This window comes from Orcinus orca, chromosome 10 (assembly GCF_937001465.1).
Source record: "Orcinus orca chromosome 10, mOrcOrc1.1, whole genome shotgun sequence".
Classification (NCBI taxonomy): Eukaryota; Metazoa; Chordata; class Mammalia; order Artiodactyla; family Delphinidae; genus Orcinus; species Orcinus orca.
The window spans coordinates 84,219,792-84,238,743 of record NC_064568.1 but is presented as its reverse complement, the minus strand read 5'-3'; the positions used below and the strand labels follow the sequence as shown (position 1 = coordinate 84,238,743).

General features: G+C 40.2%; 1 protein-coding gene across 1 annotated transcript in view; it reads left to right on the top strand.

The window, feature by feature from the left end:
• Positions 1-10,543, top strand: part of ZKSCAN8 (zinc finger with KRAB and SCAN domains 8) — a 33,988-nt gene extending 23,445 nt beyond the window's left edge. The window contains exons 7-8 of the mRNA XM_049693678.1: positions 3,227-6,475; positions 8,808-10,543. Of these exons, the coding sequence (XP_049549635.1) occupies positions 3,227-3,911 (685 nt within the window). The 3' untranslated portion in view covers positions 3,912-6,475; positions 8,808-10,543. The remainder of the gene's footprint in view (positions 1-3,226; positions 6,476-8,807) is intronic.
• The last annotated feature ends 8,409 nt before the right edge of the window (positions 10,544-18,952 follow it).

The window sequence follows — 18,952 nt, the reverse complement described above, 5'->3', positions numbered from 1 at the left end:
GAAAACTTATCTGCTTCTTAGATTTCTTATATATGAGAGGATAACTGTAACGTCTGCCCTGCAGGATTAAAGGAGCTAAAAAGCCTAAAATGCCTTTTTCTGTGTGAATAGAATCCTTTCCACTCTGCTCATTTCAGGGCCTCAGCTCATGAACCACTGAGAGGGAAGCCTCCAGGATCCCAGAGCGGACCACCAGGTGCCTGGGGCGGGGTTCCGCGGAAGTCGACCTCTCCGAGCCAGTGCGGGCGTCAAACGACCTGTCTATTCATCAAATCACGGTTTTCCAGGTGAGACCTCTCGCGTCATTCTCCTTGGGTTTGGAGTGAGCTGTAGGGCGAAGAGCAGCAGAGAGGGTTACTAACGCGCCGCACCTCGTTGCCTCACACCTGCCCCTCTACCTTGCTCCCCGACCCTTCCCTTCCCCTCACCCTGCCGCCTCTCCCCTTTCCCCGCCTTCTTTGCACACTCCTCCCTTCTCTTTTACTATATTTTCCTTTCTCATTTCCCACGGCTTCTTTTTCTGTCCTTTCCCTCCTCCTTCTCCTCTGGGCCGTTGCCACACTGGCATTGCCGACTCCCCCAGAGACCCCCGAGTTACCCAATCGCTTTTCTGGCGGGGCCGATTTCCAGGCGGGTGTGGGGAGGTGGAGTAGACTTTCTTTTCTCTTGGCCGTGTGCCCTCAGCTCTCCTTTGTTCTGATAACCTTAGTAGCTGACGGACGCTTGGCAATTTTATTTAGTTGTTCTTGAAATATTTTCATTTTGCCTCAAAGGAAAAAATCAGTTTAGCTGAATGCTCTACTCACGGAAACTCCTTTCTTTTGGTATCTATATCTCATTCCCCTCTGCCTCCAACCTTTTTCTTCTGTTTAAATGATGAAAGCAAATGTCCCTCTTTCTTCTTGATAGCTTTTCTTTGGAATTAAAAATCTTAAGGTATCTGATAACAGCTCAGAAAGGTAACTTTATACATATTTGTAGCCTTAAGATAATTTATCCAGAAAAAATACTGTATTTATTGTCCTTTGTAGTTGCCTAAAGTCAGTATCAGCAGTTTGGGGCTGTGAGGGGAATATATTAGGGAAAAGAAGGCACATTGAGGCAGCCACAGGAAAGGCTAATTCAAGTGTGAGCAAGCTACAGACCAGAAGGGGTTTGGGTAGGACTAGACGTTCTCTGTGTTTTGCTAAGGGCAAAGCGACTTGCACCACATGCTTCCATGGTAGCCATGTTTCTGGACTCTGGGCAAGCGTTCATTTGCATGTGACCTGTGCACTGAGTTAGCCTTTTTCAGTGTTGCCAAGGAGCTACTGTTCAGAGAAACTGGATAGAACAGCATCACTTAGAAATGGTACAGTTCGTAAGCCATGGAGAGTATAGTGCCCATATGAAAGTAAACCTGTGACTGATCTGTGGGGCTCGAAACTGGATTAAGGAAATCAGAGGCTTTAAAAGTACATGTTTCTATAAAGAAATATTGGAAAGACACAAGAAGCTAATAAAATTGATTACCTATGGAGGTGGCAAACTGAGGGGGGATCAGGGTGGAAACAAGTCTTCTTTTTATATATCTTTTGAGACCATTTTGACTTTTGAATTGTATATTACCTATTGAAAGACATAGACAAATTTTTAAATAAAATTTTTAGAATAGTTTCTGATCTCTGGGCATTTTGGATTAGCAGAAAAATTGTGAAGGTAGTACAGAGAGTTCTTATATCCCCCACACCCAGTTTCTTTCTTTTTTTTTTTTTTTTGGCTGCACCACGTGGCATGTAAAATCGTAGTTTCCCAACCAGGGATCAAACCTGTGCCCACTGCATTGAAAGCATGAATTCTTAACCACTGGATCACCAGGGAAGTCCCCAGTTTCCCCTGTTATTAACATCTTACATTATATAGAATACTTATCACAACTATTGAGTTACTATTGCCTATTATTATTAAAGTCCATACTTTATTCACGCTTCCTTAATTTTTACCTAATGTTCTTTTTTCTAGTCCAGGATCCCATCCAGCATACCATATTACATTTAATTGTCATGTCTCCATATGCTCCTCTTGACTGTGACAGTTTCTCAGACTTTCCTTGTTTTTGATGACTTTGACAGTTTTGAGGAGTACTTTAAGGTTTCTTTGTAGAACGTTACTCAATTGAAATTTGATGTTTTTCTCATTATCATGCTGAGGTTAGAGGTTTGGGGGTGTTGACTTATCACTATTGAGACATAAAACAATTTGTAAGATGGAAAAAGGCAGAGGGAGATAATTTGTGTAATTTGAGTTTGAAGCAAAAGTTTTATTAAGTTTGGAGATAGAATTGAGTTTGTTCCCAGGGGATAAAAGAGTGGGAGCAGTCCAACAAGTTATCCACACATTGGTCTGAATTATAAAGATGGAGTGGACCCTTCTTTGGAGAGATAAAGGGTCTGTTCTGTCACAGTTCCAGAGAAGACAAAGCACCCCTGTTGCTGAGATACTGTCTGTCATAGCAACATCAGCTGCAGCAATAGTAGAGGTAGCAGTAGACAGAGCTTCTTTTATCTCCATGTCTCTCTTCCAACCCAAATAGTGTGGACTTGTGTGAGTGATAAAACACAATGATAATGTTATTGTCATTTTTCCCAAACTAATTCATTATCAGTTGAACTTCTGGTTTTTTGCCTTCTCTGTTCCTGTGCTCCTTCATCTGCTCTGTTATCTGCAAATCTCTGCAACTCCTGTCTTGTTTCCCAATTTAATTAAATTTGATAAAAAGTCTTAAGTAGAAACTATCTATTATTTTATATACTCACTTATATCCCAGATTTTGTGCTTTAAATACCTTTATAAAGGGTAGACTTAAATAGTTATTTGAGTCAGGTGTTCATTCCAATAGTTCTGTGGTGGTACAGACTGAAGAAAAACATTTGATCTGGCCACCGTGTGATCGGTGTGTCCTGGGTTTGTGGAACATGTTTGAGAGTCCTAGTTTAGTCTTTATTACATCATATTGCTTTAGCATCAGGGAATAAATTACATTTGAAAGGTCTTTTTATTTCAGGAATCAAGGCCAAAGGTATGAACAAGGTGTCAATTCTGAAGGGAAGATTTTTGTAAGGATGGACCCACACCCGAAGGTCCCCAGCATATATGATAGGGATACTTTACAGATTCCTGAGAATGAAAAACCTTTTCAGTATGAGGACCAGTTAGAAAGGCATGTGGACAAGCCTGAAGAAGAAAGATGGTATAAATGCAGTGAGTGTGGAAAGAAGTTTGCCCAGAGCTCAAGCCTTGTTCGACATCGGAGAATCCACACCGGAGAGAAACCCTATGAGTGTGATCACTGTGGAAAAGCCTTCAATGCACGCTCAACCCTCACTGTGCATGAAAGAATCCACACTGGTGAGAAACCCTATACTTGTAATGAGTGTAGGAAAGCATTCAGTGTGAGGGCACACCTAATTATACATCAGAGAATCCACAATGGAGAGAAACCCTATGAATGTAATGAATGTGGCAGAGCATTTAGTGTGAGCTCAGACCTCATCAAACATCAGAGAATCCACTCTGGTGAGAAACCTTATGAGTGTGATGAGTGTAGGAAAGCCTTCAGCGTGAGCTCAGACCTCATCAAACATCAGAGAATCCACACAGGAGAGAAGCCATATGAGTGTAAGGAGTGTGGGAAGGCCTTCTATGTGAACTCAGCCCTTACTAATCACCAGAGGATTCATTCTGGAGAAAAGCCCTATAAGTGTGGAGAATGCAGGAAAGCATTCAGCCAGATCTCAACTCTTATTCTTCATCAGAGAATCCATACTGGAGAGAAACCGTATGAGTGTGACGAGTGTGGGAAAGCATTCCGTGGGAGCTCTAATCTTACTAAACACCAGAAAATACATGCCAAAGGAAAGTGTCATCAGTGACTTACATGGTGAAGATATTACAAAGGCCTTTTTTTTTTAATATCAGAAGTTGTCACCAAAGGAAGGGTATGGTAAAAGTTAATGTTTTAATTGACACTTCGTTTCTTGGACTATCAAAGAAGTGAGAAGTCAATGAAAAAGGACTCCATCATCGTAATGATTGACTTAAGTCTCTAAGATCACATCTACTTCTGAGAACGCAGTTTTACTACTCATAAGGTAAATTATAGCATAATATAGTTTGTTATGGTTTAGTAAGAGCAAACTTCAGTATTTCAAACATGATTTTTCCTTTTCTTATGTGCAAGCCTTTTGTTGTTGTTGTTGCTACCAGTATTATAGGTGAAACATTAAATTTTGAAATTGGAAGTAATGTTGGTTGGTGAGACAGGGACTACATGTCCTCATTGAATCTGCAAATAACTAACCTATTGGTCTTGATTTCTTTGGCTTTAATGTACTGCTATGCTCTTAGAGACGGTTAAATGAGTTAGTGACCTCGTGGCAGAAGGCATACTCTCTTTTTGGCTAGGAATCCCAACTGATAATTCTTCAAAGTTATTCTTTTTTTTTTTTTTTTTTTGACCATGCCATGCGGCTTGCAGGATCTTAGTTCCCCAACCAGGGATCAAACTCGGGCCCTCTGCAGTGAAGGGGCTGAGTCCTAACCACTGAACCGCCAGGGAATTCCCTCTTCAAGGTTATTCTTGCTTAGTTAAAGCCCCAGGCCTGGCTAAGACTCCGCATTCCCAACGCAGGTGGCCCAGGTTCGATCCCTGGTCAGGGAACTAGATCCCACATGCCGCAACTAAGAGTTCGAATGCCCAACTAAAGATCCCGCATGCTGCAACGAAGATCCCATTTGCTGCAGCCAAGACCCAGCGCAGCCAAATAAATACATAAAAATAGATGAATTTTTTTAAAAAGGCTAATTATAAGCCCCAGGCCTTTTGGACTTAATAATCCAATAAACCCCAGAACTTAACTGAGCTTCCTAAACCAAAAACCTCTCAAAAGAGTGTCAGGTGCTTCCGACCCTTGCATTCAGTGTTTCTCAAAGTGTAATGTGGCATATGCAAAGACTCAGAGGTATGAGAATGGAACAAGCTTGGGGAACTGTTGTTGAGTTGGGGTTGGCATTAGTCTTAGGATGGCTTTCAACGATCTGTTTGAGAATAGAGATGCAGACGTAGAGAACAGAGGTGTAGACACGGGGGTGGGGGGATGAATTTGGAGATTGGGATTGACATATGTGCACTGCCATGGTGTAAAACATGGCTAGTAGGAACCTACTGTATAGTGCAGGGAGCTCAGCTTGGTGCTCTGTGGTGACCTAGATGGGTGGGATGGGGTGGGGGTGGGAAGGAGGGGATATATATACACATGTAGCTGATTCACTTCGTTGTACAGCAGAAACTAACCCAACATTGTAAAGCAACTATACTCCAATTAAAAAAAACAATGATCTATCTGAGTGACTATGTGAAACGATATCTGTAATCAACCAGGAGAGCTCAGATTTGGGAGGTGGTAGAAAGTTAATGAATTCAGTTAGAGAAATGTCTTTGTTATATCTGTGGAAATCCCAGTAGAGCTGTTCACCAGACTATAGCCTAACTTCCTAACTATCCCCAGGCCTAAAACTCAAACTCTGTATTCTCTGCACATATGAAACTCAAAGGAAATCTGGACTTTAAAATTACTTTGTTATTATTTTTCTATTTTAGTAGTGATTTCTTACTCCTGGGTAATGGGCCTGAAATCCTTTTGATCCCTGAAACTTAGTAATTCGAGGTTCAAGGTGAGCACCAAATTGATAGAAATTGCAGATTGCTTTGGTCCACACTGTGGACAAGTAGGAGGGAACACTCTGTGGGAAGTTGAAGTGGTATTCACTTCAGAGTAAGACTCTGTGTTGCAAAGGATGCACAGTTTCCCTGAATTCTCATCAGCAATTCAAGCAAGTCAGCTATAAGGCACACTGGATTCCAGGTAGCTTAAGCTAACTTGTGCCCTCAAACACTGAGGTCACAGACGCATGTTAAAAAGCACATCATGAAGTCTCTGTTATTGAGATGGTGCTTACCACACTACTCAGGTAACTTTAGGCCTGGACATGGGGCCTGAAGGTAGAGAATGTCATGGTTCTGCAGCTCAAATTGAGGAGATAGGACCTCAATCAGGGCATGAGGCATGTTACAGAAAGTAAGGCACGTACTTACAGGCAGTGAAGGGCCTCAAAGAAGCACCAGGAAGTTGACTGTGCTATGCTGGGTTGAAGGTGTTAATTCTTTGCCTTACTTTTTCCTGTCTTTGGCAATTGAAGGACACTGTGGTTTCCCCCTGCTCTGCTCTGGAGAGACTTCCCTGTCACCCCCTGTCTATGTTGTTATCGCCATTGTTTTCAGTATTTACCTCTTTGGGCCCAGCTGTCTTGGTTTGTTCATAGGATGGTGGTTTGCAGGCAGAGTCGTCTGGGTGGAGCACACCCTTCTGGGATCAGCACTGAAGTGATGCCATATCCCACCCAGACCAGCACAACTGTGATTCCTAAGCAGTAAGTGGTGAGTATTTTGAAAACTTTGAAGGAACAGACATTCTGGAAAAAGAAATTTCATTTACTGAAGAATTGAGTGTTAGGATATCAGGATATATGTAACATGGTTATTCCTTATAAGCTCAGATTAAGGTATTAATGATTATCTATTTTAGGTTGGGCCTTGTGTCAGGTACTAGGAATACAAAGATAAATGAAAAAAGCACCCTACTCTCCAGAGGCTTACAGTCTATTTGCGGACAGGGAGAAAGGAGTAGATAGAAAATAATAATTACAGTGATAAAGCCATTGGATTTATACTGAATGCTTTTCATTGTAAGTGTAACAAGTACTTATGAGAAGGTTGGAAAAGCTTTGAAGGAGGATGAAATCTTGAAGAAAGAATGAGTTCTTCAGCCACGTGAAAAGGAATGAAGGAAGGTACAGTGGGAATAACATGTGAAAATCATGGTGCATCTGGGGGAGGAGAAGGAAGTTTTCAATGTGTATGATTTTTCAGACCTGACCATAGGCAGTTACAAAGGCTTTATCCCTCATGGGTGTAAAGCTACCCTCCTACACAAGGCTTTGAGGCACAGCCAGCGCATGCAGTCTCTGAAGGGAGTTGCAGTCAAAGACTGAGACCGCCTGGCCAGCCATGCTTTTAGGCATATCTGTACTCTTAGCCCAGGCACCTCCTTTTGGGGCCCTTTTTACTGGGGGTCTTGCCCGAGTAACTCTTCAAGATTCTCTCACCCTGATAAGGCAAGACACTTTTCTCCACTCTGACTCAGTACTAGTACTTCTACAATCCTAGCCTTTCCCCTCTTTCTTCCCCTGGCCTCCAGGTCCAGAAAATGACTGGAGCCTTTTGTTTGGTGCTGTGTTGGCAGTGACACAGTCCCCACACCTGTGCTGATTCACCTGACCCCTGCCTGGCACTGTTGCATGGATAAGAATAACACACTGCAGGAGCCAGCCCTTTTTTGTTGTTGGGCCTCTCTTGCTAATGCTATTGCAGTAAGTGATTAAAGGCTTGGCTGTTACTTTCATTTTTGCCTGTGTTAACTGACTAATGCAACACATTCTCACCACTCTAGAATCCAGGCTAGAAGAATGCTCCTACCTTGAATATGCTGCTGTTATGGCAAAAGAAAAACAGTGGTAGGACCACATGATGGCTTTTAAAGCATCTATTCAGGAGGAGCATATGTCATTTCCACTTACGTTTCGTTAGTCAAAGCAGTTCAAATCACCAAGCTTACTATCCATAGGGTGGAGAAAAATGAAGCTTACAAAGAGGACAGTGAATAACTAAGAAAAGTAATATAATTTACCATTGAGATAGTGGATCTACCATATTGGTCAATATTTTTGGAATGCTTCCTATGCTGGGGCTTTTTCTGAGTACCTTACATGTGTATTTTTCTCAATAAAAAATAATGAAATGAGATAACATACTACTATATTCCCATTTTACAGCTAAAAATATTGAGGAACAGAGACAGCTAGGAAATGGCAGAGCCAGGAATTGAAACCAGAAGTTCAACTTGACGATGTTTTCTCTTAACCACTCTGCTATATTATGAAAGTTTTGATCTGAAGGTTGTTTATGCACCACAGTGGGCCAGTGTGTTATGCTGGTAAAAACTTTAAAGGTGAAATTCAAGAGCCCTTGGTCTCAACCTATCTTTACCTCTAAGTAATCCTGTTACCTAGGCTAATGCCACCCAGCTGGGCCTCAGTTTTACATCCTTAAAAATAAGGAGACAGGCTAGATATTCTCTGATACACTTTACAGCTTTGAGGTTTTTATCATCTCTCCAAATAGATAGTAAAATGCTTTGTTATGTGATGACCTCTTCTTTAATCTGCTACTTTATATATTGTTATGTTCACTGGAGCTCTTGCACAAATGAGTCTCCTCACCAGTCCTTTCTGTTTTACTTCTCCTGCTTTACATTAGTGATGATACTAATAATGAGTAGCTTCCATTTATTTAGACCTATTCTGTTCCCGGTACTTTTTCAGGCTCCTTAGGGTAAATTATTTCATTTAAAAGTATAGATGCTATATTTAGAAAAGAAGCAAAGGTGAAAAAAAAATGCTCTAAACATCCCTTTTGAGAACTTAAAGCACAGGAAAATAAACCCAAGAAAGCAGAAGGAAGAAATTACTAAAGATAAGAGCAGAAAGTAATGGAAAAGCAAGTATGTATTCTTACTTAGAACTTTCACACATAAAGAGTTGTGTTTTATGTAGTTTCTCTCCGTAGGCTACTCTCATGTATGTTACATTTGACTCCCTCTTTCTGCCTCTGGGGAGAAGATGCTAATTTCATGATCAACCTGTTCTTTCAGATGGTAACTCCTGGCCTTAAGTAAGGAGTCTGTTTCAAAGCAGAGTTTTCCAGAAGAAGTCTAACAAACAAGGGAGATGTTCAGAAGACTAAGTGGGAACATCATCAGGGGCTCCACACTGGACAAGTTCATGGACTTCTGAATAATTTACCCAAGTGAGAGAGGAGCTCCTTTGAGGACGCACAACTTACATTGCCTCAAGCCATGGAGAATATCACTCCGATAAAGAGGCCTAAGATACCTGGGAGAATTCACCCTGAAGTTCAGTCCTGTCGATGCTGTGGGCATGGGAAATTCTGCATTCAGCTTGTGCACAATTTCCAACTTCAACTGTAATAAAAGAAGCAGCCACTCGTAAAGCGAGTGGAAGTCACCAAACCAAAAATATCCCTCCCTCATAAGACAAACCCTGGTACACCAGCATCCCTGACCAAGCACCAGCACATCCAAACTTAAAGAAAGCCCTATAGATCCTCAACCAGGAACGACCTTCAGTGTAATCCCAAGTCTCAATAAACAACAGAGAAGCCATCCTGAAGAGAGTTTCATGAGAATAAAGAATGTGGCAAAACCTTCAGACACTGGAGTGGTCTTAGACATCAGAGAACCCTTGGGGATATCTTCAGTGTCAGAAGCCTTCTCTGTGAGGTCAAGTCTCATTAAACATAAGCAAATTCATTTTGGACAGGGACTTTATCTATGTCACGAATGTGGCAAAGCCTTTAAGTTCTCTGATAGCCTTGCTAAACATCAGAGAATCCATACTGAAGAGAAAACTTATTGGTGTAAAGAGTATAATACTGTAGGATTCATTGTGTTTCGAGTCTGGTCACCCGCCAAAGAACCCACAATGGAAAGCACCATTATGAATGTAGTGAGTGGGGGAAGGCCTTTGTTTGGAAGCCAGCACTTAATTACCAGAAAACCCATGCTAGAGAGAAAATCCATAAATATTAAAATGTGGGAAGGCCTTCACTTAAAAGCTCAATCTTATACATTGGAAAATCCATACTGGAACAAAACGCTATGTATGTATGACCACTGTGGGGACGCTTTCAGCGTTAGCTCAACTCTTAAAGTGTAGCAAAGATTCCTTGTAGGGGAAAGCTCTTTAAGGGTAAATAATGTAGGAAAGCCTTCAGTCAAAGTTCATATCTTATCAGGAATTCCCTGGCAGTCCAGTAGGACTCCAAACTTTAACTGCCCCCCACCCCCATCAAAAAGAAAGAAAGAAAAAAAAAGTTCAGATCTTATCAAACATCAGGATCCACACTGGAGAGAAGCCTTATGACTGGGACAGGTGTGGGAAAATCTCTTGAACTCATCTCTTACTAAACATCAGAGGATACACAACAAAAATGAACCTCAATAGTCAAATATGTGGTAGAGGTATAACATAGAACTTTTCAACATCAAATGTCACCACTGAGAAAAAACCCAATTGCAAAAAATCACTTTAACTGGCATCATTTTATGCAGTTAGACAAGTATTACCAGAGAGACTTTGTCAGGTCACTTTGGGCAAAGCTGAATTAAAACAGATTCCTGTGACAAATCTCAGTGGATATTTAACTGTCTTTGGCACAGTTAGCTTTTCATTTTCTACAGTAAATGTAGAGAGAGTAGGGGGATGTCTTTAAAACTAACCACAACCTTGGATAATCCAAATATTATTTATTACATTTATTTTTTGTTTGGAATTCATGATGCTAATTAAATACTTTTTCTAAGAATGATTTTGACATTGATTCCTGGGATGCAATGGGTATACGCTTCTACCAGACTTACACCCTTTTACTTTTTTTTTTAAAACATCTTTATTGGAGTATAATTGCTTTACAATGGTGTGTTAGTTTCTGCTGTATAACAAAGTGAGTCAGCTATACGTATACATATATCCCCATATCCCCTCCCTCTGTCTCCCTCCCATCCTCCCTTCCCACCCCTCTAGGTGGTCACAAAGCACCGAGCTGATCTCACTGTGCTATGCTGCTGTTTCCCACTAGCTAGCTATCTTGGTGGTGTATATATTTGGTGGTGTATATATGTCCATGCCACTCTCTCACTTCGTCCCAGCTTACCCTTCCCCCTCCCTGTGTCCTCAACTCCGTTCTCTACGTCTGCGTCTTTATTCCTGTCCTGCCCCTAGGTTCGTCAGAACCGGTTTTTTTTTTTAGATTATGTATGTATGTGTTAGCATACGGTATTTGTTTTTCTCTTCTGACTTAACGTCACTCTGTATGACAGACTCTAGGTCCATCCACCTCACTACAAATAATTCAATTTTGTTTCTTTTTATGGCTGAGTAATATTCCATTGTATATATGTGCCACATCTTCTTTATCGATTCATCTGTCGATGGACACTTAGGTTGTTTCCATGTCCTGGCTATTGTAAATAGTGCTGCAATGAACATTGTGGTACACGACTCTTTTTGTATTACAGTTTTCTCAGGGTATATGCCCAGTAGTGGGATTGCTGGGTCGTATGGTAGTTCTACTTTTCGTTTCTTAAGGAACCTCCATACTGTTCTCCATAGAGGCTGTATCAATTTACATTCCCACCAACAGTGCAAGAGGGTTCCCTTTTCTCCACACCCCCTCCAGCATTTATTGTTTGTAGATTTTTTTATGATGGCCATTCTGACCTGTGTGAGGTGATACCTCATTATAGTTTTGATTTGCATTTCTCTAATGATTAGTGATCCCTTTTTATCGTGTTAGTATATCTGGGAAATGCAGCAAATATCTGTGTTTTGGTAAATCATTTCACAAAATTTCCTATCCTTTGTTAAAAAAAAAAAAGATGGTGAAATGTGGGTGGGCCATGTGTACATGTGATATGCTGAACACAGACCGTATTTACCCCATTCATCTTTGGGTCTCCAATATATAAAGTATTGACTGACGCAGAGAAGGCTTGTGACACATGCTGTTGAATGACTGCTTGAAGGGCTCTGTTTATGGGTTGGCATCTATTCAGCCTGAAGAGGGATCTCTAATCGTTTGCTATTGGATCTGCCCTCTTCCCAGACCTGGTCAAGAAATGACCTTGGGTGCTCAGTGGGGATTGATTACAAACTCATTTCATGGTGCATCATAATCATTGGTCTGTGTGTGGCCTTACTTTCAATTTTATACATTTAGGCTTTTAACCAACTCCTTATTATAAAGTCTTGGTCTGAACACCTTTGAGAGTTTTTCTGGAAAACATATGCAGGAATGAAATTGCTGGGTCATAGGTTATGCACTATGTCAATTTTACTAGCAGGTAATGGTTCCTGTTCCTTGGGAACTAAGAGATCTATCTGGTGCCTTACATGATCATGATATCACCTTTTCTGTGTGGGTTCCTAAGAGCAGCAGATATCCCAATCAGCCAGGCACCCTCTCATCTGATGAGGATGGGGTGAGGTGAATCTCCAAGATAGAATAAAGAAACTTCAATTTCAAAAATAATGCCTGACTTCTCAGGGTTTGTTGAAGCAAACTGATTCTACTATTTAAAATACAATGTGGTTAGGGACTTACCTGGTAGTCCAGAGGATAAGACTCTGTGCTCCAAATGCAGGGGGCCTGGGTTCAATCCCTGGTCAGGGAACTAGATCCCACATGGCACACTTAAGTGTTCGCATGCCGCAACTAAGAAGCCCACGTGCTGCAACTAAAAGACCCCACATGCCACAACAAAGATCCTGCATGCTGCAACTAGGACCTGGCACAGCCAAAAATAAATACTTTTAAAAATACTGAAAAAATAAAATACAGTGTGATTAAAAGCTACATATCAGACCATGTTGTGGATAAAGGGGAAAATTAAAGGTTTTTCCCTTCTACCTAAGAACATCATCCCAGAAAGGGAGTGTACCGAGTGCATAGGTCCTGACATTGGCCTGGAGACACCAAAATTGGATTCTGGGGACTGCCAAGGTGAGGGTTAGTGCTGGTAAATTCCTTCCCTTTGGTGTGGGGACCCCAGATGACCACACTCTAAATATAAGCGTGAACCACACACAGACAGGCTCACCCAGGGGGCTGCAGCTCAGCTTTTGAATTTCTCAATTTCTACAGTTGGATTTAAGTGATTCCATAATGCTAGTGTTCTCAGGTACCAGGAAATCCTCTCTGTAAGGACGTAATAGTCTATTAGCTCTCAAGTATTTTTACAAACAATTTTGTGAAAACCTTTTTTAAACTAGGCACAAGAGAAGACAAATAATGCAAAGAAAAGTCAACAGAAGCAATTGAGAGTAGAAACATTTCTACTGGGAATTCAGAATTTGAGTTACTGGGCACAGATTTTAAAATAATACGTACAATGTTCAGAAATGAAAGATAAGAATTTTAACAAAAAATGGGGAACAATGAAAAGAACTAAATGGAAATTCTGAAATTGAAAAACAAAAACAAAGAATTTGTGGATGCATATAGCAGCAGATGAAACAGCTGAAGAAAAAATGAGTGAACTACATAGTTGAGAAGAAAATATCTAGAATGAAGCACAAAAAGGACAAAAAGGATGGATTATATAGGAAAAGGGTAAGAGACAGAGAATACAGATCTAAAATATTTGTAATTAGGGTTGCAGGAGAAATTAACAAAACCAAAGCCAGACACGATATTTAAATACATAAGAACTTCCTAAAATTTAATTTAGACACGTGGTTAGCTCCACTGACAACAAAGCCCCAATCCTTAGGTGCTTTCCAAAAGTCACCCCATTAACATAAAAGATCTCAACATTGAGGAAATTCCAAGGTTTTTAGGAGCCTAGTACCAGGAATGAGGAGAAAGACCAAATATATTTCTCTTATTATAAATCACAATAATCACAGGCACAATCTACCAAAACCCCAACAAGGATAAGTAGATCATCTGATTGGCCTTTATCTATTAAAGAAATTGAATCAATAATTAATAATCTTCCAAAACAGCACCAGTGCAGGTGGGTTCACTGGTAAATTCTACCAAACATTTCAGTAGAAATTCTATAAATATTATTTCTTAACAGATAATAGAGGCAGAGGGAATACTTACTAATTCATTCTGTAAAGCTAGAATTACCCCAATACCAAAACAAGACAAAGACATTACTTGAAAGGAAAACTACAGACCAATATATTTCATGAATAGATGCAAAAATATGCAACAAAATATTAGTAAATTGAATCCAACAATGTATAAAAAGAATTATACAACATGACCAAGTGGGATTTATCCCAGGTATGCAAGGTTGGTTCACCATTTAAAAATCAGTTAATGTAATCCATCACATCAATAGGCTAAAGAAGAAAAAATATATAATCATATCAATAGGTGCAGAAAAAGCATTTGACAAAATCTAACACCCTTTCATAATAAAAATTCTCAGCAAACTAGGGATGGAGAGGAACTTCCTCAACTTGATAAAGAACATCTACCAAAGACTTCCCTGGTGGCACAGTGGTTAATAATCCACCTGCCAATGCAGGGGACACAGGTTCGAGCCCTGGTCCGGAAAGATCCCACATGCCGCAGAGCAACTGAGCCCACGTGCCACAACTACTGAACCTGCACTCTAGAGCCCGTGAGCCACAACTACTGAAGCCAGCGCGCCTAGAGCGCATGCTCCACAACAAGAGCAGCCACTGCAACGAGAAGCCCATACACCACAACGAAGAGTAGCCCCCACTCACCACAACTAGAGAAAGCCCATGTGCAGCAATGAAAACCCAACACAGCCAAAAATAAATAAATAAATAATAATAATAAAAGATAAGCAGTAGCTTCAAAAAAAAAATCTACCAAAACTACAGCTAACATCATACTTAATGGTAAAAAAAACTAGATGCTTTCCTGCTAAGATGAGGAGTAGGACAAAGATGTCTCTTCTCACTTCCATTCAACATTATACTGGAAGACTTAATGCAAATAGAGAGCCCAGAAGTAAACCCACACACCTACAGTCAATTAATCTTTGACAAAGGAGGCAAGAATATACAATGGGGAAAAGAGTCTCTTCAGCAAGTGGTGTTGGCAAAGCTGGACAGCCACATGTAAATCATTGAATTTAGAACACTGACTCACACCATACACAAAAATAAACTCAAAATGGCTTAAAGACTTAAATATAAGACATGATACCGTAAAGCTCCTACAAGAGAACCTAGACAAAACATTCTCTGACATAAATCGTAGCAATGTTTTCTTAAGTCAGTCTCCCAAGGCGATAGAAATAAAAGCAAAAGTAAACAAATGGGACCTAATCAAATGTATAAGCTTTTTTTACATAGCAAAGGAAACCATAAACAAAATGAAAAGACAACCTACAGAATGGGAGAAAATATTTCCAAATGATGTGACAGACAAGGGCTTAATTTCCAAAATGTACAAACAGCTCATACAACTCAATAACAACAACAACAAAAAAAACCCAATTGAAAAGTGGGCAGAAGACCTAAATTGACATTTCTCCAAAGAAGACACACAGGCCAACAGGCACATGAAAAAAATGTGCAACATCAACTAATTATTAGAGAAATTCAAAACTACAATGAGGTATCACCTTACTCTTGTCAGAATGACCATCATCAAAAAGTATACAAATAGGGACTTCCCTGGTTGTCCAGTGGTTAGGACTCCATGATCCCAATGCAGGGGGCCTGGGTTCAATCCCTGGGCAGGGAACTAGATCCTGTATGCCTCAGCTAAAAGCCTGCATGCTGCAACTAAAGATCCCACATGCCGCAACTAAAAAAACAGATCCCACATGCTGCAACGAAGATCCCACATATAGCAACAAAGATCACTCTTGCCGCAATTAAGACCTGACCCAGCCAAATAAATAAATAATTTTTTTATTTTTAAAATATACAGGGACTTCCCTGGTGGTCCAGTGGGTAAGACTCCATGCTCCCAGTGCAGGGGCCCTGGGTTCGATCCTTGGTCTGGGAACTAGATTCCACATGCACACCACAACTAAGAATCCGCATGCCGCAAGTAAGACCTGGCGCAGCCAAATAAATAAACAATAAAAAGGTAGATTGGTAATTTTTAAAAAGTATACAAATAATAAATGCTGGAGATGGTGTGGAGGAAAAGGAACGCTCCTACACTGTTGGTGGGAATGTAAATTGGTACAGCCACTTTGGAAAACAGTATGAAAATTCCTTAAAAAACTAAAAATAGAGTTACCATATTTTACAATTTTAATTTACAATTCCCTAATGACATATGATGTGGAGCATCTATTCATATGATTATTTACCATCTGTATATCTTCTCTGGTGAGGTGTCTATGCAGATCTTTTGCCCATTTAAAAAACTGAGTTGTTTGTTTTCTTATTGTTGAGTTTTAGGAGTTCTTTGTATATTTCAGATAACAGTCCTTCTTTAAAAAAATTCATTTTATTAAAGGATAGTTGATTTACAATGTTGTGTTTAGTTTCAGGTGTGGATCCTGCAATTCCACTCCTGTGCCTATATCTGGAGAAAACTATAATTCGAAAAGATACATGCACCCCAATGTTCATAGCAGCACTCTTTACAATAGCCAAGACATGGAAGCAACCTAAACGCACATTGACAGAGGAATGGATAAAGAAGATGTGGTATGTATATACAGTGGAATATTACTCAGCCATAAAAAAGAGTAAATGAAATAATGCCATTTGCAGCAACACGGTTGTACCTAGAGATTATCATACTAAGTGAAGTAAGACAGAGAAAGACAAATATCATATGATATTGCTTATATATGGAATCTAAAAAAAGAGAGAGATACAAATGAACTTATTTACATAACAGAAATAGACTCACAGACATAGAAAACAAACTTATGGTTAGCAAAGGGGAAGGAGGGGGAGGGATAAATTAGGAGGTTGGGATTAACACATACACACTACTATATATAAAATAGATAGCCAGCAAGGACCTACTGTATAACAGGGAACTATACTCAGTATTTTGTAATAACCTGTAAGGGAAAAGAATCTGAAAAAGAACATATAGGGAATTCCCTTGTGGTCCAGTGGTTAAGACTCAATGCTCTGATGCAGGGGGCCCGGGTTCAATCCCTGGTCAGGGAACTAGATCCCGCATGCCGCAACTAAAAGATCCTGCGTGCCACAACTAAGATCCGGTGCAGCCAAATAAATAAATAAATAAAAATAAATAATAAGAAAAAAAGAACATATATATATATATATATATTCTTTTTTATGGATATGTATATAACTTAGTCACTGAGCTGTACACCTGAAACTAAACACAACATTGTAAATCAACTATCCTTTAATAAAATGAATTTTTTTAAAGAAGGACTGTTATCTGAAATATACAAAGAACTCCTAAAACTCAACAATAAGAAAACAAACAACTCAGTTTTTTAAATGGGCAAAAGATCTGCATAGACACCTCACCAGAGAAGATATACAGATGGTAAATAATCATATGAATAGATGCTCCACATCATATGTCATTAGGGAATTGTAAATTAAAACAAGGAGATACCACTACACACCTATTAGAATAGCTAAATTGCTAAACAGTGACAACTCCAAATGCTGATGAAGATGTGGAGCAACAGGAACTCTCATACATTCTTTGTGGGAATGCAAAATGGTACAGCCACTTCAGAAAACAGTTTAGCAGTTTCTTACAAAAGTAAACATACTCTTACCATATGATTCAGCAATTGCATTCCTTGGTATTTATCCAAATGAATCAAAAACTTATGTCCAAAAAAAAAAAAAAAAACTTATGTCCACACAAAACCTGCACAAGGATGTTCATAGCAGCTTTATTCATAACTGATAAAACTTGGAAACAAGAAAGATTTCCTTCAGTAAGTGAGCGGATTAACTGTGGTACATCCAGACAATAGAATACTCAGCAATAAAAAGAAATGAACTATTATGCTATGAAAATCCATGGAGAAATGAATGTTATATGCTTTTGCTAAGTGAAGAGGCCAATCTGAAAAGGCTACAAACTCTGGTTCCAACTACATGACATTGTGGAACAGGCAAAACGATGGAGACATAAAAAGATCAGTGGTTGCTGGGGGTTATAGGGGTTGGAGTGTGGGAATGATGAATGGGTGGAGCATAGGGGATTTTTAGGGCGGTGAAACTGTTTAGTATGATGCTTGTAATGGTTGATGCATGTTATTATGTTTTCTAAAGCCATAGAATGTATTACACAGTTTATATTAACCTTAATATAAACTATGGACTTTAGCTAATAATACTTTATCAATATTGGCTCACTGATTGTAACCAAAGATACCGCACTAATGCAAGATGTTAATAATAGGGTTTTTGTGTAGCCGGGGAGGGGGTTTGGAGGGGCCATGTGTGAAGTCTATACTTTCTGCTCCATTTTTTCTGTAAACCTAAAACTACTCTTTAAAAATAAAGTCTATTAGGTTTTTTAAAGCTATTTTTCAGCAAAAAGACATCGGTTGGGAGTAAAAAGGGAAGTGGGAGCCGATATCTGGTGTTCATATAACAAAGAGCTCATATCCAGAATGTAAAAAGAACTTTCACTCATCAATAATAAATACACAACAGAAAGGGCTCTGGGGGCTTCCCTGGTGGCGCAGTGGTTGAGAATCTGCCTGCTAATGCAGGGGACACGGGTTCGAGCCCTGGTCTGGGAAGATCCCACATGCCGCGGAACAACTAGGCCCGTGAGCCACAACTACCGAGCCTGCGCGTCTGGAGCCTGTGCTCCGCAACAAGAGAGGCCGCAATAGTGAGAGGCCCGCGCACCCCGATGAAGAGTGGCCCCCGCTTGCCACAACTAGAGAAAGCCCTTGCACAGAAACGAAGACCCAACACAGCCAAAAATAAATAAATAAAGAATAGAATTCTTTAAAAAAAAAAGCGGGGGGGCTCTGAGCTAACTCCTGGAGTGTGGCAAGTCTCAGCAACCTTGTGGGTGATTTGAACTTTATCAACTGGCTCAGATTTCCTCAGGAGAAGGCAGGGGGTGAGAAAGAGGGGAATAAAAATCCAAACGCCGGAATGAAGCGCTCCTCCCGCCCTGGCCGAACCTGGTGAAGGCAGTAAAGCCGGCGGAGTAGTAAGGTTGATCATAGAGAGGACCGCGCCTCCGGATTCCTAGGCGGGCACCGGAAGTGGCCTCGTGGTCCTGGGCGCCTTT